General features: G+C 43.1%; 1 protein-coding gene across 1 annotated transcript; it reads left to right on the forward strand.

Annotated features, from left to right (window-relative positions):
• On the forward strand, window positions 1-27,905 carry LOC139313521 (vomeronasal type-2 receptor 26-like). The gene is made up of 9 exons (XM_070939087.1): window positions 1-32; window positions 4,085-4,376; window positions 6,278-6,346; window positions 6,450-6,679; window positions 21,141-21,432; window positions 22,268-23,005; window positions 25,430-25,648; window positions 26,763-26,892; window positions 27,001-27,905. Exons 1-9 carry the CDS (start codon window positions 1-3, stop codon window positions 27,903-27,905), a joined length of 2,907 nt encoding a protein of 968 aa, XP_070795188.1.
• Window positions 27,906-27,909: the final 4 nt, after the last annotated feature.

The raw sequence follows: 27,909 nt of genomic DNA on the forward strand, positions 1-27,909 counted from the left end.
ATGGTCCGTCCCCCCAACTATGCCATTAAGAGGTAATCCAAGACTCTCGGTATCCATGACTCTTTCCCTCCTAATACCAGTGGAAGCCGAGGGTTAGGTCAAAAAAGGCAAAATGGAATATCAAGATGGAGTGAGACAAGATTGAACAGCCAGAGTAACACAGGGAGGAAGAAGATGTTTGAGTGAAGGCAGCCAAAGCCGATCGAGAACTTCTAGTTTGCATTGAGTGGCCATACTAGGCCTAGGCCTAATGGGGGGAGAAACAATCGAAGGGGGAGACCAAACCATCATCCCCCTTCTGGCAGTCCTTAGCCCACTCACCACAATCCCCGATCTTCTACTATAGGCCGCTCAGCTTAACTAGTTTAATAAGCCCCCTCCCCGAGAACTTCAGAAAAATGGGGGGGGATCCAGATTGCCCCAGGGGAACTGAGGGATCCTGAGCCGCCTGCACCGCTACCCTCTCTGCCACCAATGTCAACGTCATCATTGTAGCCAAGCCTCCAGGTGCTGCTGCCACCATCGCCGTCGCCGTCGCGACGATCATTAAGTGTTGTACTTTATGATTCTTGATGAATGTATCTTTTCTTTTATGTACACTGAGAGCGTATGCACCAAGACAAGTTCCTTGTGTTTCCAATCATTTGGCCAATAAGAAATTCTATTCTATTCTATTGCTTACACAAGCAGACAACTAATTGCCATGGCCACCACACCCCATTAGAACTCATACTGCTGTAGTGGCACAGTGGTTAGAGTGCAGTACTGCAGGCCATTTCTGCTGACTGCCGGCTGCCTGCAATTTGGCAGTTCGAATCTCACCAGGCTCAAGGTGGACTCAGCCTTTCATCCTTCCAAGGTGGGTAAAATGTGGACCCAGATTGTTGGGGGGCAATAGGCTGACTCTGTAAAACCACTTATAGAGGGCTGGAAAGCACTGTGAAGCCATATATAAGTGCTATTGCTATTGCTATATTATCCGAACAAACTACGGCACAGGTCAAACTCCATTTTGTGTGCAGGTGCTCAATTTCACGTAAGTCAAATACACAAAATTACCTTGACTCTCAAGTCCAAACTTGTGGAAACAAGATACATAAACTTGTTTTTCCTCTTCTGGTGCACAAACAAAAAAAAAATCTAGGTTGGACTGCAATTGCTTTACCTTGCAATTATCGAAAGAACAGTAATTCTTCATGTATCTCCTGGGGATTTCTACCCACGAAAATCTTAAAAGATAGAACCTGTTTTTAAAAGATGTTCACACATATTCTGGCAGCGGGAGGACTTGTCGCCTTCCCTAATCTTTCAAAGAGTTAATTCCTAGGTTTGGCGAGACTCGGTTGATCTTTGGTTGCTCAGCCAGGTGCCTCTATTGTGCTAAAGCGATGGTGAAATTTCAAGCTTCTCCACAAACCTTGATTTTTGATCTTGCAGGGAAGGTGACAAGAATGCTGCCTCACCTGCTTCTGCTTGTCTTCAGCCTTCTGCCTCCAACTACTGCTAAGAGGATGCAAACCGTATGTGTGACGTCACAATATTTAACAATTGATTATTACTATTACAAACCTGGTGATCTGATTATTGGTGGGAATTTGTTCCTGAAAGCCATCTGTACCACCCTCGCTCCAGATTTTGCAAAATACCCATCGCAGCTTCGTTTTAGAGTTCTGTACGTTTCACCTGTATGGTAAAAGCGTAGAAAATTGTTTGCTTGTTCTACTCATGTTTGCAATGTCCTAAATTAATTCAAATCTTTGAGCATTTCTTAATAAAGGACTAAGCTCATAAAATGGGCTAGAATTCTCAATCTTCATCGGGAAGATAACAAAACCACATAAAATCTGAGGAGGGATAAAAATTTAAATCCGCGTTAGCCTGATGAAGAAATTGACATGCTATTAAAATGAATATTCAGTATGCAATGGAGTACCCCAAGGCTCTGCTTTAGGCCCAGTACTCTTCAACATCTTCATGAATGATTTGGATGAGGGGATAAATGGGGAACTCATCAAATTTGCAGATGACACCAAGCTGGCAGGAATAGCTAACACTCCAGAAGATAGCCCTGGTTAGCGCAGCAGACTAAAGCACTGTTATTAACATCAGCTGCCTGCAATTACTGCAAGTTCAAATCTCACCAGGCTCAAGGTTGACTCAGCCTTCCATCCTTTCTAAGGTAGGTGAAATGAGGACCCAGATTGTGGGGGGCAATAAGCTGACTTTGTATAAAATATACAAAAGTATGAAGGCTATTGCTTAACGCATTGTAAGCCGCCCTGAGTCTTCGGAGAAGGGCGGCATATAAATCAAATTTTTAAAAAATAGACTCAAGATACAGAAGGATCTTGACAGACTTGAACATTGGGTGCTATCTAACAAAATGAAATTCAACAGTGAAAAAAGTAAGGTTCTACATTTAGGGAAGAAAAACAAGATGCATAGGTACAGTATATGTGGTATCTTGCTCAATAGTAGTAACTGTGAGAGGGATCTTGGAGTCCTTGTGGACAACCATTGAAATATGAACCAGCAGTGTGCAGCAGCTGCCAAAAAAGCCAACACAGTTCTGGGCTGCGTAAACAGAGGGTTTAGACTCTAGAAAGAGTGCAGAGAAGAGCAACAAAGATGATTTGGGGACTGGAGACTAAAACATATAAAGAATGGTTGCTGGAACTGGATATGTCTAGTCTGACGAAAAGAAGGACTCAGGGTGACATGATAGCAGTGTTCCAATAGACAAACATCTTCTTAAAAACTTCCAGTACTGGGCCTAAGACGGAACCTTGTGGCACTGCTTACTTCTCTCCATGTAGACTTAGACACATTAAGGACTACTCATTGAGTACGGTTTGTCAGCAAGTTGCAAATCCATCTGGTGGTGAAGCTATCTACCCCACTTTTTTTCTAGCTTACGAAGAAGTAGGTTGTGGTCTACTTTATCGAATGCCTTGCTGAAGTCTAAGTATATTATGTTGACAGTATTTCGCTGGTCTACTAATTTAGTCACTATGTTGAAGAATGAAATAAGATTGATTTGGCATGATCTGTTTTTAACAGACCCATGCTGCCTACACAGCAGACATAGCCAATGTAACCCCCACCCCTAGTATAGTCTTGTGCTCAACAATGTTAGCCAGACTTGAAGGAGCTGCTCCAAGAGAGACACAGATTGATTAGGATGGAAGAGAAGCAATTGGGAAAGATTCCAATCATTGAAGCAAAGTGAAGAAGGGAGGGAGTACCCAGGGCTCTAAATTGGTCCATATCATGGACTTGTTGGTTTTCTCTTTTTCCACAAAGCCATCAAAGTTTAATCAAGGAACCTATTTTAAAGAAACCAAAACCCATTGAAAGTTGTGTGTTCCTTTTCTGGACTATCTTTCATAACTTCTGCTAATATTCCAGCAATTTGTTCTAGTAAATTCTCTCCTTTTTCTTCCTCTATATTTTGGAATCTTAAGTAAAAATCTGCCCTGTCCATCTCGAGCTGTATAATTGTCTTTTCCTGGCTTTTATCTGTAGTTGTGAGTCTATAGTCCATCTCCTCCACCTTTTTCTCTGTAGCTTCTGCTTTCTCTTCCACTGTTATCAATCTTTGTTCATTTCTTCCCATCATCTCTTTCATTTCCTTAAGATCGTCATGCATTGCCTGTATCATATTTTTTAATTCCATGTTGGTTTTGTCTTGCTGTATTGTTGTTTCTGCTGCTTTTTGTGCTGCGGAGCTCGGTGCTGCTGTGATTGATGGTGATGATAAATGTTGTGGTAGCTTCTTCATTTTAATTTTTACTTTCAAATCGCTCAATTTATAATCCAAATATCGTAAATCAATATTTATAATCCACGTTTATCGTCCTGGTCACCGCAGATCTTCAGGTTCTTGATACCCTAATCCATCCGTTTAAAAAATGCTATCAACAAAACCAAACATTAATGTTCCCCCTAAAGGGAAACTAAAGTGAGAAAAAAGAAGAAAAAAGAAAAGAAAAAGAAAATCCAGGCAGTGGAAGAAACAAAAAACAAGGCACGATGAACTCCATTAGCTTCCCTTAAAATTTCCCCAACGTTTTTTTCATTGTAGAGTCATACCCAAGAATTACCAGCAGTTCATGGCCTTGGTATTTGCAGTGAAAAAGGTCAACATGGAGGTGGGTCTTCTCCCCAACATCACACTTGGCTTCCAGATCTATGACAATCAGCAGGTGAAAAGTATGATTACCGTATTCAGCCTTTCCATGCTCTTCACACGAGGCAAATTGGTTCCAGGTTATCGATGTGACCGGCAGGACCCTCTGCTCTCTGTCATTGGAGGTCTCAACGTCCAAACCTCAAAGCAGATGGCCTCCATCTTCAGCATCTTCAAGGTCCCACAGGTAAGGAGGCTCCATTTGGAGACAGTATGGAGTAGACAGAAGGGCATACAGAAGCCAAAGATAAAACCAAAGGTACATACTAGCAATAGCACTTATATACCACTTCATAGTGTTTTTACAGCCCTCTCTAAGCAGTTTACAGAGTCAGCCTCTTGCCCCTTCGTTCCTTCATTCCTTCGTTCCTTCGTTCCTTCCTTCCTTCCTTCCTTCCTTCCTTCGTTCCTTCCTTCATTCATTCATTCACACTTGGCTCTTAAGACTTATATACCACTACACAGTGCTTTACAGCCCTCTCTAAGTGGTTTACAGAGTCAGCATATTGCCCCTTCCTTCCTTCCTTCCTTCCTTCCTTCCTTCCTTCCTTCCTTCCTTCTTAGCCCTTAGACTTATATACCACTTCACAGTACTTTACAGCCCTCTCTAAGCGGTTTACAGAGTGTTAGCATATTGCATATTGCAAATTGCCCCCAACAATCCGGGTCCTCATTTTACCCACCTCGGAAGGATGGAAGTCTGAGTCAACTTTGAGCCGGTGAGATTTGAACTGCCGAACTGCAGCTAGCAGTCAGCTGAAGTAGCCTGCAGTGCTACACTCTAATCTCTGTGCCACCTGGGCTGTTAGGTGCTAAGGGTACATACTAAGAATATGTGGCATAGACAATCCATGCTATGTTTTACATGTCGTAATATGTTTTCATTTATCCCAAAGAGACAATATGGAAATGTTGTATTGGACAAAATGAATATCTTCTTAATTTGTTTTTCATAAAAGAGTAGCCAGTTTTAAAGTGAAATATATTTTCTGTATGAGGTTGATGGTTTTTTACCTTTGTCTTCTGACTGTACTACAGACTGTCTATTGTATACTACTATATACCCAACAAGCAGAAGAAATAGATGGATTCTTTGCTAATTTGTTAACCAACATGTAGGAAACACACTGCAGTAGTAATGGGGGACTTGTTCACTGGGTCCTATCCAAAAAAATGAAATTTAATGTAGAGAAAAGCAAGGTCTTACTCTTAGACAAGATAAATCAAAAGTACAGGTACAGATTAGGCGAAACCTGGCTCAACATCAGTAACTGTGAGAGGGTCCTTACTTAAATATGAGCCAACAGTGTGCGGTGGCAGCCAAAAAAAGCTAATGAAATCCTAGTTTCCATAAACAGAGGGATAGAATCAAGATCACATGAAGTTCTAGTACCACTTCACAAAGCTTTAGTAAGACCCCACTTGGAATACTGCATCCAGTTCTAATCACCACCTACAAAAAAGATGTTGAGACTCTGGAAAGAGTGCAGAGAAGACCAACAAGAAGATTAGGGTGCTGGAGGCTTAACCATATTTAACAGATTAACAGAGTTGGAAGGGACCTTGTAGGTCATCTAGTCCAACCCCCCACCCAAGCAGGAGACTCTATTCCATTTCTGACAAACGGCAGTTCAATCTCTTCTTAAAAGCTTCCAGTGATGAAGCTCCCACAACTTCTGAAGGCAGCTTCTGTTCCATTGATTGATTGTTCTCATGGTCAGAAAGTTTCTCCTTATTTCCAAGTCAAATCTCTCCTTGTTCAGTTTCCATCCATTATTCCTTGTCTGGCCTTTGGGTGCTTTGGAAAATAGCTTGCCCTCCTTCCTCCTCTCTGTGGCAGCCCCTCAAATATTGAAAGACTGCTATCCTGTCTCCCCTTGTACTTATCTTCAGTAGACTCACCATGCCCGGTTCCTGCAACCGTTCATCGTATGTTTTAGTCTCCAGTCCCTTATATAAAGCACATTTGCAGAAATGGGGTATATCTAGAGACTGGACAAAATTTGTCTGAAATGGTATAGGGTCTCCTGTTTGAGCATGGGATTGGACCTCCAAAGTCCCTTCCAACTCTGTGGTTCTATGTTCTAGGTACGCCATAGCCAGGGAAAACTGATGGCTTTTTATGAGAATGGAGAGAAATCAAGTTTGCCACTCAAAGTAAGTCAGCCTGATTGATGGGGCAATCAACACATAATGGGGATCCGTAAAGTTACCATAAAACTTGACTTTGCCTCTTAAAGATGATTCTCACTTTCTCCAGCTTGGTGTTGGCTCTGAATCCTCTCAAGGGGACAGAGAAGTTCACCCTTCTTTCTTCCGGATTAATCCCAAGGAATTTTCTCAGTGTGTGAGTTTAGTTCAGCTGCTCCTGTACTTCCAGTGGAACTGGGTTGGGCTCCTGGCCTCTGAAGATGACAGGAGAGAACATTTTGTCTCAACTCTGATGCCAATGCTCAAGGAGAAGGAGATCTGCTTGGCCTTCACAGAAAGGTTGAAAGCTCATAATATTGATAATACAATGAAAAAAGTATTTCTTATTTTCAAATTTTGGTTTGAAGTTGAAGTGATTGTTCTGTTTGGAAACTCCAATAATGGTGGTGGTATACAGATGGCTATGTTTGTTTATGAAAAACTAATAAAGACTTCATCTCGCAGAGTTTGGATCTTAACTTCCCATTGGAATCTCAACATTATGGGTGGTATAGACCTATTGCCAATTGTAAGGAACTTCCATGGGGCTCTGCATTTTAGGGACCACACTGTGGACATCCCAGAATTCACCAGTTTCATCCTGTCTTTAAACCCTTTCAACCCACAAGGGGACGTCTTTCTCCTGAAATGGTGGGAATTGCTCTTCGGCTGCACGATCCACAAACCAAAAGTGATCTCTCAAAGATGGCATAAACCATGTACAGAAAAGAAGAATTTACAGAATCTGCCATCTTACCTTTTCGAAATACCCATGACTGGGGAAAGCTACAACATCTACAATGCCATTTATGCAGTGGCACATGCATTGCATGCAATATATGGATCAAGAGCCCGACCAACCGTGATGAGACTTGGAAAGAAGGTCTCAAATGCCCAGCCATGGCAGGTAATCTATATGCCTATGGAGATTCTCAGTCCTCTAGATCATGGTTGTCCCAAAGGTGCTTTTTTGTCAAGAGGCAACTGGACTTTACCAATTTTCAGGAGTTGACCATACCAGGAAGGGGGTGTCAGCCCAGAGCAATTTGACAATGAGAGTTCAAGAAATATCAATAGGTTAGTTGAACTCCTAGTGGGCATATTTGCAGAACTGCCTCAGCTTCCCTTGGTATGTAGCCTGAATCCAACCTCTAAAAAGACACTCAAATCATTTTAACCTTGGTTTATGTTTCTATAGCTTAGCTTCCTTTGCAGCCCTACCCTGTTTGTTCACTTTTCCATGTCAGGGGTCCAAGTAACACTCCCAACTAAAGAAGACTCTGAGGCTTGAGTTTCCTCAAAGTTCCTTTTTATTGAAGATGTCATATTGGCACATCTGGGAAAACCCGAATCTGAAAGTTTCTAGGTTTTCCCCACCCAATTGAAAGTTCATGTCCCTGCCCACCACCCACATGTCCATCACATGGTCCAATCATCCACTGCTCAAACTAGAGACACCTCCTAGTCATCCAACTCCAAGTGCCAGGGCAAGGCGTCCTTGACTCTCTGAGAAAGGAATGTTATTTTGACTACATATCACCCATACTCTATGCAATCCTCCCTCCCATTTTCCCACAGAAGAAAATGTGGCAGGCCTGAAGGCCCAACTGTAAAAGATGGCTTCCAGCTCTGACATTCCATTTGTTGCAGTGTTCAAGTTGTGGTGGGAACACAACACACACAACACTCAAAGTGTTTCTACTGGGTTTTTGGTCTGAAATTTATCAGGCTTTCCTGCATCAGCAGCTCAATTTTGGACATCTCTGGATGGTGAAGTGAAAAGCCTTCCTTTCACCTGGCCCCACTTAGTCAAATCTGGTTCCAGCATTCTAGAGAAAAATCAGTGGAATTGTACACTTCAGCAATAGCTATTATTTAATCATTGTTATTATTGAAGATTTAATCTCCAGTTTGATTCGCAGTCTGGGACTGGAAAAAACAGTTCAAGTCCTAACCCAGGACCTAAGAGTTGTTAAGGTAATGTCTGGGCATATACTCAGTTCTGAGTAAGGTGGTTTTTTGCAAAGTCAGGATGTTCAGGTCTGATAAGTTCAGAATTTCCATGTATCTAGGCAGATATTGCTTCAAGAGCTCCTATTACTATTGGAACAACCATTGATTTCTTCCTCCACAATTGCCCAACTTCCATTTCAATGATCACATGAAGTGTTAATACCACTTTATGATGCCTTGGTAAGGCCACACTTGGAATCCTGCATCCAGTTTTGGTCGCCACGATGTAAAAAAGATGTGGAGACTCTAGAAAAAGTGCAGAGAAGAGCAAACAAGATGATGAGGGGACTGGAGGCTAAAACATATGAAGAACCGTTGCAGGAACTGGGCATGTCTAGTCTGATGAAAAGAAGGACTAGGGGAGAGATGATAGCAGTCTTCCAATATCTGAGGGGCTGCCCCAAAGAAGAAGAAGTCAAGCTATTCTCCAAAGCACCTGAGGGCAGGACAAGAAGCAATGGGTGGAAACCAATCAAGGAGAGAAGCAACTTAGAACAAAGGAGAAATTTCCTGACAGTTAGATCAATTAACCAGTGGGACAATTTGCCTCCAGAAGTTGTGAATGCTCCAACACTGGAAGTTTTTAAGAGGAGATTAGATAACCATTTGTCTGAAATGATATAGGGCAGTGATGGCTAACCTTTTTGCCATCATGTGCCAGGAGCAGGGGGGGTCACGTGCACATGTGTCCACACCCATAATTCTATGCACCATGCCCTAGTGCATGTACACGTGACACCCCCCCTCCTATGTTCCCCTGCTCCTAGCACACGATGGCATGGTAGGCCCGTCTTTTGCTCTCCCCAGTCTCCAGAGCCTTTCTAGGAGTCTGGGGAGGGTGAAAACGGCCTTCCCCACCTCCACCCCCAGAGGCACTCCAGAGGCCGGAAACAGCTCGTTTACCAACTTCCTGTCCCACTGGAAGTTGGCAAATGGGCCATTTCCGGCCTCCAGAGGGCCGCCGAGGGTTGTGGGGAAGGCCGTTTTCACCCTCCCCAGACTCCTAGAAAGGCTCTGGAGGCTGGGGAGAGAGAAAAACGGGCCATCTCCACCACCACCCAAAGCCCTCCGGAGGCAGGAAACAGCCTGTTTCCCTACTTCTGGTGGGCCCATAAGGCCCAAAAATCAGCTGGCCGGCATGCGCATGTGCGCCGGAGCTGAGCTCGCATGTCCACCGATATGGCTACACGTGCCACCTGTGGCACACACGCCATAGGTTTGCCACCACAGCCCTATATCAGTGGTGAAATGTAAAATTTGTTACTACCGGTTCTGTGGGCATGCCTTAGTGGGGGGGGGGGAATATGACTGAGTGGGCGTGGCCAACTTTTTTTTTTTTTTACTTTTAAACCATTTTTTCTAAAATGGTTTTTTAAAAATGCTTTTAAAACCTCTGACGATCCCAGCTGAGTTGCCTGATCGGCAGAGGCTTTCTTTCTTTTCTTTTTTTAAAGCCTCTGACGATCCCAGCTGACTTGCCTGATCGGCAGAGGCTTTTTTTCCTTTTAAAAACATTTTTTCTATAACATCTTCGGCCGAAGAGGTTGTAGAAAAAAATGCTTCTAAAAACCTCTGATGATCCCAGCTGAGCCGCGCAATTATCAGAGGCTTTTTTTTTTTAACTTTTAAAGGCATTTTTTTCAGCCAAAGAGGTTGTAGAAAAAATGCTTTTAAAAATTAAAAAAAAGCCTCTGATGATTGCACGGCTCAGATGGGGGTGGGGGTGGCAGGGATTTTTGCTACCGATTCTCCGAACCACCCGCCTCCATCGCTACCGGATCGAGCGAACCGGTCTGAACCGGGAGCATTTCACCCCTGCCCTGTATCCTAAGATGATCACCATCACATAATGATACAAGCCATGATGTCTCGTTTGTGGCTTTCAGACAATTATTCCGACTTCAGAAGGTCTCTTTTGTTTCAGATTCTTGCCTATTTGAACAACATCCATTTCAACAACAGCGTTGGAGAGGAAGTCTCCTTCTCAGAAAATGGACTGAGATTTGGTCATTATGATCTTTTCAATTGGGTTCTCCTGCCCAACCTCTCTTTTGTCCCCAGGATAGTTGGACAGAGAGCGCCTGGGACTCCCTCAGGCCAGGATTTCAACATTAACTCCAATGCAATCATCTGGGCCACAAAGGTGAGCTGAAAGGAAATCTTATAAATTGCCAAAAACAATTTTATTCTCTCCTAGAGATGCAAGACATCCTTCTAACTGGAAAATAAGAATATTGGACCAGTAAATGTGGCAGCCATTTGGTGAAACATCTGCTTTTCTTGCAACGAATTTGAGATTTGACATCTGTCAATCCACAAGGTTTGGGATTGGGAAAATCTTTTGCTTTCAACCCAGGAGGCAATAAGAGCAAACAATGAAACCAGGATGCCATTAAAGCAGGCAAGAATGATTTCCATGGACCAGTGATGGGTTTCAATTTTTTTTACTACCGGTTCTGTGGGTGTGGCTTGGTGGGCGTGGCATGGCTTGGTGGGTGTGGCAGGGGAAGGATACTGTAAAATCTCCATTCCCACCGCACTCCGGGGGAAGGATACTGCAAAAACCCCATTTCCTCCTGATCAGCTGGGACTTGGGAGGCAGAGAATAGATGGGGGTGGGGCCAGTCAGAATTTTTACTATTGGTTCTCTAAACTACTCAAAATTTCCATTACCAGTTCTCCAGAACTGGTCAGAACCTGCTGAAACCCACCTCTGCCACGGAGCATTCCTATTTAGTGTGGTAAGGCCACACTTGGAATAATCGAGGAGAGAAGCAACTTTTCTGACCATTAGAAATTTCCTGACCGTTAGAACAATTAATCAGTGGAACAACTTGCCTCCAGAAGTTGTGAATGCTCCAACACTGGAAGTTTCTAAGAAGATGTTGGATAACCCTTTGTCTGAAGTGGTGTAGGGTTTCCTGCCTAAGCAGAGGGTTGCCATCACTGACTATTGGGGGTGAGTCGTTGGCCCCCACGGAGAGGGCTCGCAACTTGGGTGTCCTCCTGGATGCATGGCTGTCTTTAGAAGAGCGTGTGACAGCCGTGGCCAGGGGGACTTTTTATCAGGTTCACCTGATTCGCCAGTTGCATCCCTTCCTGGATTGGGACTCCTTACGCACGGTCACTCATGCCCTCATCACTTCCCGCCTGGACTACTGCAATGCTCTCTACATGGGGCTCCCCTTGAAGAGCACCCGGAGGTTCCAACTATTCCAGAATGCGGCCATGCGGGTGATTATGGGAGCGTCATAGCGCTCCCATGTAACACCTCTCCTGCGTGAGCTGCACTGGCTGCCGGTAGTCCTTCGGGTGCTATTCAAGGTGTTGGTGACCACCTTTAGAGTGCTCCATGGCTTAAGGCCGGGATATTTAAGGGACCGCCTTCTGCCACCGAGAGCCTCCCACTGGCCAGTACGCTCCCACAGAGAGGGGCTCCTCCAGGTGCCGTCGGCCAAACAATGTCGACTCCCCAAGGGGAGAGCTTTCTCTGTGGGAGCACCTGCCCCCTGGAACGAGCTCCCCCCCAGAGATAGGGATGATTCCAGACTTACGTACTTTCCGTCGGGCCCTCAAAACCTTTTTATTCCATCAAGTTGGGCTGGCCTAATCTCTCCAATTGTGTATTTTAATTTGGTTTTTTAATGGGGGATTTTAACTGTCAGGCCAAATTGTTTAATTCATTTTTAAATTGTTTTTATATTTTGTATTTGATGTTTTTTACTTCTGGCTGTTCACCGCCCTGAGTCCTTCGGGAGAAGGGCGGTATATAAATTTAAATATTAAATTAAATTATTAAATTAAATTATTTCTAGTTGGATCTTCCTGGTTACTTTAGAGGAGCTGTAGCTCGATGTCACAAGCTTTCCTTTGCCTATTGAGTTCCCAGTTCCAATTCCCAACATCTCTTTATGGGTTGTGAGTGCCACTGTCCTGAACCCTTCCACAGCTGCTGCTGTGGTGAACCACTTCTTCTGAAGATATTTTGGAGATGGAAACTGGAATGTGGAAATGAATAAATGAAACATGTTCATTGCTTAGACCAGGGCTCGGGAACCTTAAACACTCAAAGAACCATTTGGACCCGTTACCCACAGAAAAGAAAACACCGGGAGCCACAAAACCCTTTTGACATGAATGAACGTCAAATGAAGATAACACTGCATATATCATTTTTCACCTTTATGCTATGTATAAAAAAAAAAACGATAGTGTGTTGCATTTATGAAATCAATGAACTGCTACAGAGAAAACTAATTTTTATTTCTGCGTGCAACAAAAATATTTTGAACTCCGAAAAAAAAAAAAGATGGGTCGAAAAGCTCAATAAATCAGGTGCCGGCTGGTGTCACACATTGGTGGTGGTGACTCATATTTTGAGCGACAGGGAGCTGCAGCAGAAAGTGAAGGAGCCACATGTGGCTCCAGAGCTGTGTGTTGCAGACCCCTGGCTTAGACTACCTCAAGTATTTCTCTTTTTCTCTTCTAGAAGGTGCCCTTTGCCAGGTGTGGCCTGAAGAGGTGCCAGGCAGGAGAGAGGAGAAGAGTTCCAGAGGGCAATCCAGTTTGCTGCTACCAGTGTGACCCTTGTCCAGAAGGGACCATTTCTAATCAGACAGGTAGAAATCTAAGGCTTCCATGATTATGGAAGTCATTCAGTAGATCAAAATATTAAGATTTTGTCATTCTTGATAGGATTGACATGCTTCAGAGTCTTCATAGTTTACAATAGAACTGTCCAGGAGTGGGTTCTACTTACCTTTAGTACTGGTTTGCATCGTGCCCGCATGTGCGCTCTTTTGCGCACGCGCAGATCACTTATGATGATGTCCAGGTCAGTGGGCGGAGCCTCCCGCCAGTTTTACTACCAGTGCTTGCGAACCAGTACGAACCGGGGGCAAACCACCAGTGGTGGGTTCTGCCCGGTTCTGCCCGGTTCCACCGAGCCAGTAATGATGATGAGATGACATCACCAAACCGGTTCCAGTGCCTGCAAAAATAAATGGGTAGATCGGTACAGCTCTGCAAGCAGTTAAAAGCCTGGTAGACCAGTACCTCTGCTAAATCCTAAAGAATTGTCACTTGACCATCAAGCCACGCCCACAAAATAAACCACGCCCACAGAACCACTAGTAAAAAAATTTAGAATCCACCCCTGCATCCCACCACTGGAACTGATCTGCCCTAACGCACCACCTTTCCAGCTCCTCAGCAATGTCAGGGTTTCAAAAAACACCGCCAATGAAATAAAACTCCAAGGCAATAGATTCCTCAAAGTTCCACTTTATTAGAGATGTCATGTGGGCACATCTGGAAAAACCCGAATCTGAAAGCTTCCAGGTTTCCCCCACCCAGTTGAAAGTTCACAACCCTGCTCAGGAGCCCTAACTCAAATGAAGAATGGTTGCTTTTTTTGATGCAGCCTAAAGTGCACAATGGGTCGTGGGATTCAGAAATTTTAGCAACCAGTTCTCTGCCCGGTTGCTGGGTTGGTGGGGCCATGGTGGGCATGGCCTACTTGGGCTCCTGCATCACAAGGAGGCGTTTCCGCCCTCTCCTGACTCCGGAGGTTTTTCTCGAGCCTCCGGGAGGGCAAAAATAGCCTCCCCAGACTCTGGAGGCCCTCCGGAGGCCGGAAACAGACCCATTTTCGGACTTCTGGTACTTCCGGTGCACCCGTTTTTCACCCTCCCCAGGCTCTGGAGGCTTTTCTTGAGCCTCTGGGAGGGCAAAAATGGCCTCCCCAAGCCCTGGAGGCCCTCCAGAGGCTGGAAACAGACCCATTTTTGGACTTCTGGAAATCCCGGTAGGCCCTTTTTCACCCTCCTCAGGCTGCAAAGGCTTTCCTTGAGCTTCTGGGAGGGCAAAAATGACCTCCCCTGGGCTCTGGAGGCCCTCCGGAGGCCGGAAACGGGCCCATTTCTGGACTTCTGGAACTTCCAGTAGGCCCATTTTTCACCCTCCCAGACCCTCCATGCAGCCCCTGCACTTACCTGGCATCCAAAATGGGCTGCGTGGAGAGTCGGGGAGGGGAGGGGAGGGGTGGGTGGGGTCAGCCAGTCCTTACAACAACCAGTTCAGTGAACCAAATTAAAATTAACATCTGGTTTGCCTGAATTGGTCCGAACCAGCTGAATCCAAACCCTGGTCATTCCATGACAACCTGTGTGGACTGACCATTGTAAAAAGGCTACAATCCTTTGTCTTCTGAGTGAGGGATAATTTTCATGGTAGATGTTCTTGAACTGCTTAGACAACAACTTTTGGTTTCAGATGCGGCCCACTGTGACCCTTGCCCAGAAGACCAATATCCAAACCAGGAGAAGGATCACTGCATTGAGAAGAAGGTCCACTTCCTTGCCTATCAAGACACCCTGGGATACACTTTAGTTTCCCTCACTCTTTTCCTCTCTGGGACCACATCTGCAATCCTTGTAATTTTCCTTAAAAATCATGACACACCGATTGTCAAGGCTAACAATCGAGATCTCACCTACATCCTCCTGGTCTCCCTCCTGCTCTGCTTCCTCTGCTCCTTCCTCTTCATTGGTCAACCCAGGAAGCTCACCTGTCTCTTCCGACAAACTGCCTTTGCCATTCTCTTTTCCCTTGCAGTTTCCTCTGTGTTGGCAAAAACTGTCATGGTGGTTCTTGCCTTCATGGCCACCAAGCCAGGAAATAAGACAAGGAAACTTTTAGGAAAACCATTGACCAACTCCATTGTCTTAGGCTGTCCCCTGGTCCAAGCACTTCTTTGTGCCATCTGGTTGGTAACCTCTCCCCCATTTCCCAACATGGACTTCCACTCCTTGGTAGGAGAGGCCATCTTGGAATGTAATGAAGGCTCAGCTTTAATGTTTTATGCTGTCCTCGCCTATCTGGGTTTCCTGGCCCTTGTCAGTTTCACAGTGGCCTTTTTGGCTAGGAAATTGCCTGACAGCTTTAACGAAGCCAAGTTCATTACTTTCAGCATGCTGGTCTTTTGCAGTGTTTGGATCTCATTCCTCCCCACCTACCTGAGCACTAAAGGGAAGTCCATGGTGGCCGTGGAGATCTTCTCCATCTTGGCTTCTGGGGCTGGTCTCTTGGCTTGTATCTTTTTCCCCAAATGCTACATTATCCTACTGAGACCTGAGCTGAATTGTAGAGGAAATATAATGAGGCACAAGAATCTCTAATTTATACTTAGATTGAGTACTTTTATTTTGATGTTTTGTCTGATTTCTAAAGTAAGCGAAAATAGGGCTAGTTCATTAACGAATTGAAAATCAAGTGAAGTGACTAATCACATAGCATCTATTAATCAGCAATAATCCCCCCATTTTTATTTTTCATTCATGCCAGTTCTCCCCATAGATGTCTCATGAACAATTTGGAAATAAGCATGAACAATTTGGAAATAAGTTGTTTCCAGCACTACAATTTACCACTATTTTAATCAAAAGCACCTTTAAAAATATGTTGGGTTGGCTTTGCTATTGTTGTTTTTAAGCACACTTGGTTACTTTGATCCCTGAGGCTTTGCTGAGTCCCCTCCTAACTTTTTCATTCAAATCATTAGTAGAGTTCTTTTTAATTCTGCAGATTAAATGAGCTACAGTTTTAGTCTCTATTAATGGAATAGAGCAATGATAGCTAACCTTGTTGCCCTTGCATGCCAAAAGCGGAGGTCGCGTGGGGGGGTCACGTGCATGCCCACACCCATAATTCAATGTGCCCCACCTCCCCACGCATGCGTGCACACACCCCTGCTCTCCCCCCACTTTTGGCACGCGATGGCACACTGGGCTAGGTAGGCCCATTTTTCACCCTCCCCAGACTCGAGAGACAAAAATGGCCTTTCCCCACCCTGAGAGGCCATCCGGAGGCCAGAGACAGCCCGTTTGCCGACTTCCAGTGGGGTTTTTCACTCTCCCCAGGCTCCAGAGGCTTTCTACGGGCTGTTTCTGGCCTCCAGAGGGCCTCCAGTGGAGTGGAGAAAGCTGTTTTCACCCTCCCCAGGCTCCAGAGGCTTTCTATGGGCTGTTTCCGGCCTCCAGAGGGCCTCCAGTGGGGTGGAGAAGGCTGTTTTCACCCTCCCCAGGCTCCAGAGGCTTTCTAACATCTCAATGGGATGTTCAGAAATGACCGAGATCTATTTACATTAGAAGAACAAATCTGAATGTCATTGAAAGTCCAGATTTAACCTTGAAAGCCTCACATGGTTTGGCACAAAGGCACCTGCCCTCTCTCCAAACCCAACCCCCCCCCCCATTTTTAATCTTTGTCTTCACTGTATTTTATGTTATAATAAATTTCAATAAAACTCTATGTCAAGTTTCCGAAAGATGCCCTAATTAATTCATGAGCCATGATCCAAACTTCAAAGGAAATATAGTCATTTAGTAGGAGCAACATTCCGGCAATACTCGGATGCAGTTAGGACTGATCCCACGTAGATTTACATTCCCCTATGACCCTGTCTCTCCCCTCCTCTCTGGCCATGTCATAAATCACATTCTCCAATTAACCACTTTGGCTAACCTAACCTAACACCTAACACCCTCCTTCTGATTGCGGTCAGAAAAAATGTATGGAATTCACTTCAGTTCTCCCTCCCTCCTGCTCATGGCAACTTGAAAGCTTTGCAAGTTGACACTCGAAACAAGAAAAAAAATTAACCGGGGGTTTTGACTCCATTTCTCCCCTCTAACCCACACTGACCAGAAACAGCTTCAGAAAAAGCAGAGAGCTACACAAAACCACACACCCTTTCCTTTTAAGGCCAGCTGGTCCAAAGTTGTCCTGCATCCATAGAGAAATTGACGCCCCCCCCCCCCCGAAGTTGGAACTTTTCAATTCGTGCATCACCTCCCTGATATAAACTTCCCTTCAGCAATGAAGAAGGTTGAAAAACATTGACAGCTGTTGGGTTAATCAGCTCCTTCTTCCTGCACAGCTGGAACAGAGTGAGGATTGCTAACTTTTGACCACTCAGGAAAACATTACTCAAGAATAAAGAGGTCATCTACTGCCCAAAGGAAAGCTTTTTCCTGCTTCTGTGAAAGGGAAGATTGGCTACCAGGGAAGGTGAGTGGTCAGGAGAAGGACTGGATGCTTCTTTTCCTCCCCAGGCTTAGCTCTCCATGGCCACTGCTGATGTGCTCCTTGCCTCCTGCAGTGACATCACTCTGACCTCACAATGTCCAGGACAGGAATAAAGACTTTGAAATGATCCAAGATTTCCTGACCACTCTTCCCTAGATACTCAAGGAGTTAGCAACCTCCAATCGTTCCCATCAGATCTTTTTTCGTGTACCATGGCCGTGAGGCAGGGGTGAAATCCAGCAGGTTCTGGAGAACTGGTAGCGGAAATTTTGAGCAGTTCGGAGAACTCATAGCAGAAATTTTGAGTAGTTCAGCGAACTGGCAAATACCACCTCTGGCTGGCCCCAGAGTGGGGTGGGAATGGAGTTTTTGCAATATCCTTCCCCTGTCACGCCCACCAAGCCATGCCCACCAAGTCAAGCCACACCCACCAAGCCACAGCTACAGAACCGGTAGTAAAAAAATAAAAGGATTTCACCACTGCCTGGAGGAATTAAGCCACCTCTCTCTTTGAAGGAATCCCTTGTTTCTCCAGAAACCTCATTCAGAGGCAAAGAGCTTCATTTAGCGGCATAGCTGGGGAAAGGAGGAGGTCTGGGCTATTCAAGAGGAGGAAATGGAAACCATGATAGAAAGTAAGTCAGAAGAATGCTAATCAAGTGAGACAGCTCTAAACCCAATTTGGGCAAATCCCTGACTTCTTTTTTATTGGATGTGCTCATATCTTTGGTACTTTATTCAGTGGAGTTTTATATCTACTTCCAATATATATTTCTCTTAAGTATTTTTTTTTAAAGAAATAGCTTTTTAATTCTGTTTCTTCCTCACATCTAAAGTTTAGCTGGGGGAGTGAAGGAACAGAGGGAGGAAAAGAAACGTAAGTTGCAAAATCAGGAAAACAAATATCCTGCTAAAATGCCTTGGTTTATTTCTCTGCGGATGAGGAAGAGACTTCAGGGTCCTTTTAAAATTTTAGCAGGAATTTCGACTCCTTGGGGGGTCCCTACTTCAAATGCCCAAGTCTTTTTATTTGGAAGAAGCCTCCAGTGGATAGGGGAAGCCAAGTTCATTACTATTAGCATGCTGGTCTTGTGAAGCATTTGGGTCACCTTCCTCCACATCTACCTGAGCACCAAAGGGAAGTCCATTGTGGCCATGGAGAATGGAATGGAATGGAATGGAATGGAATGGAATGGAATGGAATGGAATGGATTGGAATGGAATGGAATGGAATATGGAATGGAGAGTGGAGTGGAGTGGAGTGGAGTGGAGTGGAGTGGAGTGGAGTGGAGTGGAGTGGAGTGGAGTAGAGTAGAATAGAATAGAATAGAATAGAATAGAATAGAATAGAATAGAATAGAATAGAATAGAAAATATGGAATGGAATGGAATGGAATGGAATGGAATGGAATAGAATAGAATAGAATAGAATAGAATAGAATAGAATAGAATAGAATAGAATAGAATAGAATAGAATAGAATAGAATAGAATAGAATAGAAAATATGGAATGGAATGGAATGGAATGGAATGGAATGGAATGGAATGGAATAGAATAGAATAGAATAGAATAGAATAGAATAGAATAGAATAGAATAGAATAGAATAGAATAGAATAGAATAGAATAGAATAGAATAGAATAGAAAATATGGAATGGAATGGAATAGAATAGAATAGAATAGAATAGAATAGAATAGAATAGAATAGAATAGAATAGAATAGAAAATATGGAATGGAATGGAATGGAATGGAATAGAATAGAATAGAATAGAATAGAATAGAATAGAATAGAATAGAATAGAATAGAATAGAATAGAATAGAATAGAATAGAATAGAATAGAATAGAATAGAATTTTTTTTATTGGCCACGTGTGATTGGACACAACCGGAATTTGTCTTGGTGCATATGCTCTAGTGTCAAGAAGAGAAGAGAAGAGGAGAGGAGAGGAGAGGAGAGGAGAGGAGAGGAGAGGAGAGGAGAGGAGAGGAGAGGAGAGAAAAGAAAAGAAAAAAGAAAAGAAAAGAAAAGAAAAGAAAAGAAAAGAAAAGAAAAGAAAAGAAAAGAAAAGAAAAGAAAAGAAACACAACACAACACAACACAACACAACACAACACAACACAGCAAACAAACTTTTCTGGCTCCAACTAGTTCTTAGACAGCCCTCCTGTAGAGTTTAAAGGAGCCCAGCATCTCAGGGATCCTCCTAGCTATTTTTAAGGTCTGTGGGAGAGGTTAGCTTCTAATTTATCCCCTGCCATGCGGCCATAAATAAACCAGTGATTCAAGGCAAGCATTGGGATGATAGCTCGGACATACGAAGGTACAACTGACTGTCAGTGCCACCACGCCCTCTTAGTCCTCAGAGATTCTGAACAAATTGTGTCACAGCCCAAACTACATTTTTGTGCGCAGGTGCTCGGTTTCATCACCACTTCACTTTTGACTCTCAAGTGCCTCTTTGCTGTGGATGAGAAACAAACATCTTTTTTCCCCCCTGCATATAAGACCTTGTGCTAAGTGGGTAATCCTTGAGATTATCAAAAGAGCAGTCATCCATCATGTATCCTCTGTGGATTTCCTCCCACAAAAATCTTCCAAGATAAACACTTTTTTAATAATAATAATAATAATAATAATAATAATAATAATAATAATAATAATAATAAAAATATAATAATAATAATAATAATAATAATAATAATAAAAATATAATAATAATAATAATAATAATAATAATAATAATAATAATAATAATATATGCTCAGAGGTCTCCTGACTGGGGGTGAGGGGTAGGACGTGGCACCTTGTCTTGCAAAGAGCTGGGCTTGGTGAAACTCAGCTGGGCTTCATCTCCTCTTTGGTCACAGCCCAAACACGGCTAAAGAGGCAGCATGGTTGAAATACGTTTGCCCTCCATGGGGCACAGCCACTCTCTGTTGTGCTGCAGCTGCGCTGAGATTTGAAGGGCCGCCTGCAATTCACCTTCTGTATAAACCTCGGTTTTTGATCTAGGAGGGAAGGTGAGAAGAATGACTGGGCTGTCTCTCTTGCTGCTGCTGTTGCTTTTCTGGCTCCTGCCTCCAACTTCTGCTAAGAGGAGGCAAACTGCATGTGTGCTGGAAACAACCTTCAAAACGAAAAATAACTTTTACAGGCCTGGTGATCTCATTATTGGTGGGAATTTACTCCTGCAAACAGGCTTTGCCTCTGAAGTCCTAGACTTTGCAAAGCACCCACTGTTCGTTCCAACTCCCATTTTGTAAGTTTCGCCTGCATGATAAAGGTGTAGATGATTATTTGTTTGCTCAGAAATACCTCTTTTGGTGACTTTTTCAAGGTCCTAAAGTAGTTCAAATCTTTGTGCTTTTTTTTTTTTTTTTACTAAAGAGCCAAGTTCCTAAACAGAATTCTCAATGTTTCCAGAACTCTTCGTTAAGAAGGTTCTAAACCACATAAAGAGTCAGGAGAGACAATATATTTGAAACTGTTCTAAGAGGTTGACATATTGTTCCTTTTCAAAGAACGACATGGTGGAAACCTCAAGGAAAAGCTCAATCCTTTTCCAGTGTACAGGAGTTGTAAAAAGCTTTCTGTTTGGGGATCAGCAGGGCAAACTCTACCAGCACTCAAGAAATACGTTAATGTTTCTCTCACTATAGAATCGTACCCAAGAACCTCCAGCAATTTTTGGCCTTGATGTTTGGAGTCAGAGAGCTCAACAAGGATCTGGTTCTCCTCCCCAATATCACCCTTGGCTTCCACATTTATGACAGTCACCAGATGGAAGGGAGGATTTCCTTATTCACTTTCTCCTTGCTCTGTGGACGTTACAAATTAGTTCCAGGTTATGAATGTGACAGGCAGGACACTCTGCTGTCTATCATTGGAGGTCACGATCCTAAATCCTCAAGGCAGATGGCCTCCATCTTCAGCATATTCAAAGTCCCTCAGGTAAGAGGCGTCCACTGGAAGCAGTATGAAATAGAAAAGCAATAGTAACATACATAGAAACCAAAGCCTTTTTGGCATGCATGCCAAGATTATGTCACTTAGGTAATCTATTAGAAATTCTGTTTATATATACCACCAGAGAGGAAACAAAGAGCACAGTCACCATGTGCTTTACTGCTCAACTATTTTTTTGTTAGTATTTTTTTTATTCATAAACATTTGGAATACAGTGTATTGCCAGGGTATATCATTTACCAAAAAGCAAAGAAAAAACAAAAAAGATTAACACATATACTAATAATGATACTAATAATGTAACAGAATAGTTTTAACTAGATTTCTCTTTATATTAATTTATTTGTAATTCTGTTAATTATATTAGCATATTTATAATTATAAATCATCTTTACATTTAATTCATGCACAGCAATAATCTTTCTTCATCTCACTTAGGTAATCTGTAAGAAATTTTGTTTATATATAGCACAGCACAGCAAACAAAGAGCACAGTCACCATGTGCTTTACTGCTCAACTGTTTTAACTGTTAACAGGAAACTCTACTTAGAACAAAAGAACATAGAAGATATACCATAGATCCATAGATCTATACCATATACCATATACCATAGATCCAGTAAATGCTGCCATCTACTAGCTGAATACCTCTGTAGTTGTTGCATAAAACTGCATCATAAAACTTTGCCTTTGACACAAGAATCTCACTTTCTCCAGCTTGGTGTTGGCTTTCAATTTTCTAGAGGAGACAAACGAGTTTATCCTTCCTTCTTCCGGATTAATCCCAAGGAATTTCCTCAATATGTGGGTTTGGTCCAGCTCCTCCTGCATTTCCAGTGGAACTGGGTTGGGCTGATTGCCTCTGAAGATGACAGTGGAGAACACTTCATCTCATCTCTGAGGCCAATGCTGAAGGAGATGGAGATATGTCTGGTCTTCACTGCAATGGTGACAACTGACCGTATTACTACACAATTAATTTCAAAATTGCAATTTATTTTCAAAACTTGGTTTACAGCTGAAGTTATTATTGTGTTTGGAGACATCAATGGTGTTACCAGTGTGCTGGCAGCTGTGTATCAATATGTACAAATGACAAAGACATCATTTCAAAGAGTTTGGATTTTAACTTCCCGTTGGAATCTTAGCGTGGTGAGAATGAAGTCAATATTGCAGCTTATAAAGCCCTTCCATGGGGCTTTGCATTTTAGGGACCACACTGGGAATGTCCCAGAATTCAGACATTTCCTTCTGTCTTTAGACCCTTTGAATCCACAGGGGGACGTCTTCCTCCCTCTATGGTGGGAGAAGGCCTTTGGCTGCAAGATCCACAAACCAGGCGAGATCCCTCTAAAGGGGAAAAAACCATGTACAGGAAAGGAGAATATACAGAATCTTCCAACTTACGTATTTGAAACAAGCATGTCAGGTGAGAGTTACAACATCTACAATGCCATTTATGCTGTGGCGCACGCATTGCATGCCATGCATGGATCTGCAGTGAGACCAACCATGATGAGACTTGGAAAGAAGATTTCAAATATCCAGTCATGGAAGGTAATCCTGGACACCTTTTCTCCAATGCATAGATCTTGAGACAGGAATCTTCCCATTCGTATTTCCTGAATTAATGATTAAGCGCCTTTATGCTACCATGTCAAAACAGTTCAGAACAGAATGAAATAGAAATTAGTTAAAAAACAATAATACAAATAAAATATAATGCTGGTGGTCAGTGTGTGTGTGTGTGTGTGTTTTGTTTTGTTTTTTGTTTTTTTGAAAAGTGGTAGAGTGGAAAAAAGAGAAGTCAACCAAAGTAGCTCCCCATCCGATCCATAGAGGAAAGACCTTAAAATTCATCAATTGTTAGCTGAATATTTGGGGAGGGTCACCATTCCAGAGAGGAGGTGTCAGCCCAGAGCAAGCCGACAATCTGGGTACATTGTGGCTCATATGTGGTGGACATGTGTAGAAGCCAAAAGATATTGGACTAAAATCCACACATGGTTGGAAAAAATGACAAAAAAACACATAGACTTTAAACCGGAGATATTTTTATTAGGGATTTTACCAGAAACATATCATAGAGAATTACAATATTTGATTGTGAATGTTTTAACAGCGGCTAGAATTGAATTTGCTAAAAATTGGAAAAAGGAGGAAATACCTACGGAAGCGGAAGTTATTAAGAAAATTATGGAATGTGCTGAAATGAGTAAACTGACATTTGAAATTAGAGAACAGGAAGATAGTGGGCTTCCTCAGGGTGCCGTCACTAAAGCAATGTCGACTGGTGGTTCCCAGAGGAAGACACTTTTCTGTGGGGGCACCTACCCTTTGGAACAGGTTACCCCCAGGGATAAGAATGATCCCAGATCTCCGTACTTTCCGTCGTGCACTTAAGACCTTTCTGTTTCACCAAGCCGGGCTGGCATAAATTTCTTCTAATTGTTCTAAATTTTTATGCTGAAGATTCTTATCCGATGAGCCAAATTGGTTTAATCATTTTAAATTGCTTTATTTCACATTTTATATGTATGTTATTTTGACTGTTTACCACCCTAAGTCCTTCGGGAGAAGGGCAGTATAAAAATTAAATAAATAAATAAATAAATAAATAAATAAATAAATAAATAAATAAATAAATAAATAAATATTATATGATATGGGATTTATTTTATCAATGGTTAGATAATAAAGCATGCAAATGAAATATGAAACATGAAATAAATAAATAATATATATGAAATATATTAAGACGGGATGGAAATGCTATTGTTAAATAAATGATAAATGAGAATAATAATAATATAAAGAGATACAACAGATTGACAAATCTGAGACATTAGATAATTAATGAACTATGAATATGGAATTAAGCACAAAAGATTTTTAACCGATCGACACACTTTCTGTAATTGGATGATTTGTTTTATGTTCTGTTTAAAAAATAAAAAAAATAAAAAAAAATCTGGGCACATTGTGCAAGAAACGTCAATGGGCTAATTGAGCTCTGAGTGAGCTTGTATACATAGTCACTTTCTCTCAGCATGTAAGATGAGGGAAGACGAGGCAGGGGAAGGCAGGGGAAGGGAAGGGAAGGGAAGGGAAGGGAAGGGAAGGGAAGGGAAGGGAAGGGAAGGGAAGGGAAGGGAAGGGAAGGGAAGGGAAGGGAAGGACTAGCAGTTTAAAAGCATGTAGAAAAATAGGGACCACCTTTGGTGGGAAGGTAACAGCGTTCCATGCACCTTTGGCGTTTAGTGGTGCCGGCCACATGACCACGGAGACGTCTTCGGACAGCACTGGCTCTTCAGCATTGAAACAGAGATGAGCACCTCTCCCTAGAGTTGGGAATGACTAGCACATATGTGCAAGGGTAACCTTACCTTTACCTTTAAAATTCATTTGTCATTTACAAGACCTCGGGCCAAAGAAAACATTTCAGAATTCATGTAGCCCTGTATCACAAGAGCAAGACATGCAAAGTATTTTTGGAATGTGGCCTTAAAATCTTTGTATGTAGATATCATGATGGTAAACCTGAAGAGGAAGAAGCCATGATACAAATGCTCAATGATAAACAGAAACTTTGTAGTGTTGGGGAAGGAGTCAAATATTGTTACTTCTGATTGCTGATATCTTCACCAAAAACCTACTCTACCATCCCAGACAGAGGTGCTATTCAGCAGGTTCTAACAGATTCTAGAGAACCGGTAGCGGAAATTTTGAGTAGTTCGCAGAACCAGCAAATACCACCTCTGCCTGGCCCCAGAGTGGGGTGGGATTGGAGATTTTGCAGTATCCTTCCCCTGCCACACCCACCAAGACACGCCCACAGAACCGATAGTAAAAAAATTGAATTCCAACACTGATTCCAGACATACACCCATCTCCTAAGACGATGGCCAGGACAGAATGAGAGAAGCCATGATGACTCATTTGTGGCTTTCACTCAATTTCAAAAGGTCACTTTTGTTTCAGATTCTTCCCTATTTGAGGGACGTCCAGTTCAACAACAGTGCTGGAGAGGAAGTCTCCTTCTCAGAAGATGGATGGGAGTCTTCTCATTATGATCTTCTCAATTGGGCTTTCCTCCCCAATCAATCTTTTGTCCCCAGGAAAGTTGGTGGAATCGATCCCAGGGCTCCCTCAGGCCAGGATTTCACCATTAACTCCGATTCAATCATCTGGATCACAAAGGTAAACTGGAAGGAAAAGTTGTAAATTCAGGAAATTATTTTTCTTTCTCTCCTGGAGATGCAGAAGATCCTTCTAACTGTAAAAGCACCCGGAGGCTCCAGCTGGTCCAGAATGTGGCCGCGTGGGTGGTTATGGGCGCAACTCGTTGTGCCCACATGACACCCCTCCTGCGCGAGCTGCACTGGCTCCCAGTGGTCTTCCGGATGCAATTCAAGGTGTTTGTCACCACCTTTAAAGCGCTCCATGGCATTGGACCTGGGTACCTTCGAGACCGACTTCTGCCACCAGTAGCCTCCCACCGGCCAGTCCGCTCCCCCGAGAGGATCTCCTCAGGGTGCCATCGGCCAAATTATGTCGGCTGGCGACACCCAGGGGGAGGGCCTTCTCTGTGGGAGCCCCTGCCCTTTGGAATGAACTGCCCCCAGAAATGCGTAAGATCTCCGATCTCCGTGTATTTCGCTGTGCCCTCAAAACCTTGTTGTTCCGCCAGGCCGGGCTATCAATGTAAAGATTTTAATTGGTTTTAAATGTGGGATTTTAAATTTGGGGGTTTTATAATTGAGCCAATTATTTAATAATTTTAATTATTTTTAAATTTTGTCTGTCTTTGTGCTTTTAATCAGGCTGTACACCGCCCTGAGTCCTTCGGGAGAAGGGCGGTATAGAAATAAAATTAATAAATAAATAAATAATAAATAAAATAAATAAAACATATATATATATATATATTGAATCAGAAAATATGGCAGCCATGTTGTGAAACATCTGGTTATTGTGTAAGAAATTTGAGGTTTGGTTGGCTTCAGTCTGCAAGATTTGGGATTAGGAAGAACCCAAATCCAGGAGGCAATAAAAGCAGACAACTGTGATTTGTGTGAAATATTCCCATTTACTTGGATCCTTCCGATTCTTTCTTTTTTAAAAAAAATGTAGCTCAATATCACAAACCTTTCTTTTCTTGCTGATTTCCAGCCTCCCTTGGTGGGTTCTGAGTGTCATTGGAGCTGTTCCTAGTTTTGGGTAGACCATGATGAACCATTTCTTTTGAAGACATGAATAAATGAGGCATGTTGATTGCTTAAGTCTTCTTACACTTTTTCTTTTTGTGTTTTAGAAGGTGCCCTTTGCCAGGTGTGGCATGAAGAGGTGCCAGGCAGGAGAGAGGAGAAGAGTTCCAGAGGGCAACCAAGTTTGCTGCTACGAATGTGACCCTTGTCCAGGAGGGACCATTTCTAATCAGACGGGTAGGCCACTCCTTAAATGTAGAACTTCCAGGATGATGGACTTTGGTAGATCAGAATATTACTATTTTGTCATTTGGGTAGGATTGACATACATACTTTTGATTTCAGATGCAGCCCACTGTGACCCTTGCCCAGAAGACCAATATCCAAATCAAGAGAAGAATCACTGCATTGAGAAGAAGGTGCACTTCCTTGCCTATCAAGATAACTTGGGACGCGCTTTAGTTTCTCTCACTCTTTTCCTCTCTGTGACCACATCTTCAGTCCTGGCGATTTTCCTTAAACATCGTGAGACACCAATCGTCAAGGCCAACAATCGAGATCTCACCTACATCCTGCTGGTCTCCCTCCTGCTATGCTTCCTCTCCTCCTTCCTCTTCATTGGTCAACCAGGGAAGCTCACCTGTCTCTTCCGACAAACTGCCTTTGCCGTTCTCTTTTCCCTTGCGGTTTCTTCTGTCTTGGCAAAAACTGTCATGGTGGTTCTGGCCTTCATGGCCACCAAGCCAGGGAACAAGACAAGGAAATTCTTAGGAAAACCACTGACCAATTCCGTTGTCATAGCTTGTCCCCTGGTCCAAGCAGTCCTTTGTGCCACCTGGCTGGTAACCTCTCCCCCATTTCCCAACATGGACTTCCATTCCTTGGTAGGAGAGGCCATCTTGGAATGCAATGAAGGCTCAGCTTTAATGTTTTATGCTGCCCTGGCCTATCTGGGTTTCCTGGCCTTCATCAGTTTAACAGTGGCCTTTCTGGCTAGGAAATTGCCCGACAGCTTTAATGAAGCCAAGTTCATAACTTTTAGCATGTTGGTCTTTTGCAGTGTTTGGATCTCCTTCCTCCCCACCTACCTGAGCACCAAAGGGAAGTCCATGGTGGCCATGGAGATCTTCTCCATCTCGGCCTCTGGGGCTGGTCTCTTGGCTTGTATCTTTTTCCCCAAATGCTACATTATTCTTCTGAGGCCCCATCTGAATTGTAGAGAAAATTTAATGAGGCACAAGAATCTCTGATTTA

This window comes from Pituophis catenifer, unplaced genomic scaffold (assembly GCF_029215685.1).
Source record: "Pituophis catenifer annectens isolate HBS135680 unplaced genomic scaffold, rPitCat1.0.hap2 SCAF_1, whole genome shotgun sequence".
NCBI classification, from domain to species: domain Eukaryota; kingdom Metazoa; phylum Chordata; class Lepidosauria; order Squamata; family Colubridae; genus Pituophis; species Pituophis catenifer.

Bases quoted from the DNA above. Each gene is read 5' to 3' on its own strand.
- LOC139313521 (XM_070939087.1), top strand. From the start codon at position 1: ATGGTCCGTCCCCCCAACTATGCCATTAAGAG. The intron at 6,680-21,140 runs GTTGAAAGCTCA...CTCTCACTATAG, and splicing joins TGCTTGGCCTTCACAGAAAG to AATCGTACCCAAGAACCTCC. The intron at 25,649-26,762 runs GTAAACTGGAAG...TTTGTGTTTTAG, and splicing joins CAATCATCTGGATCACAAAG to AAGGTGCCCTTTGCCAGGTG.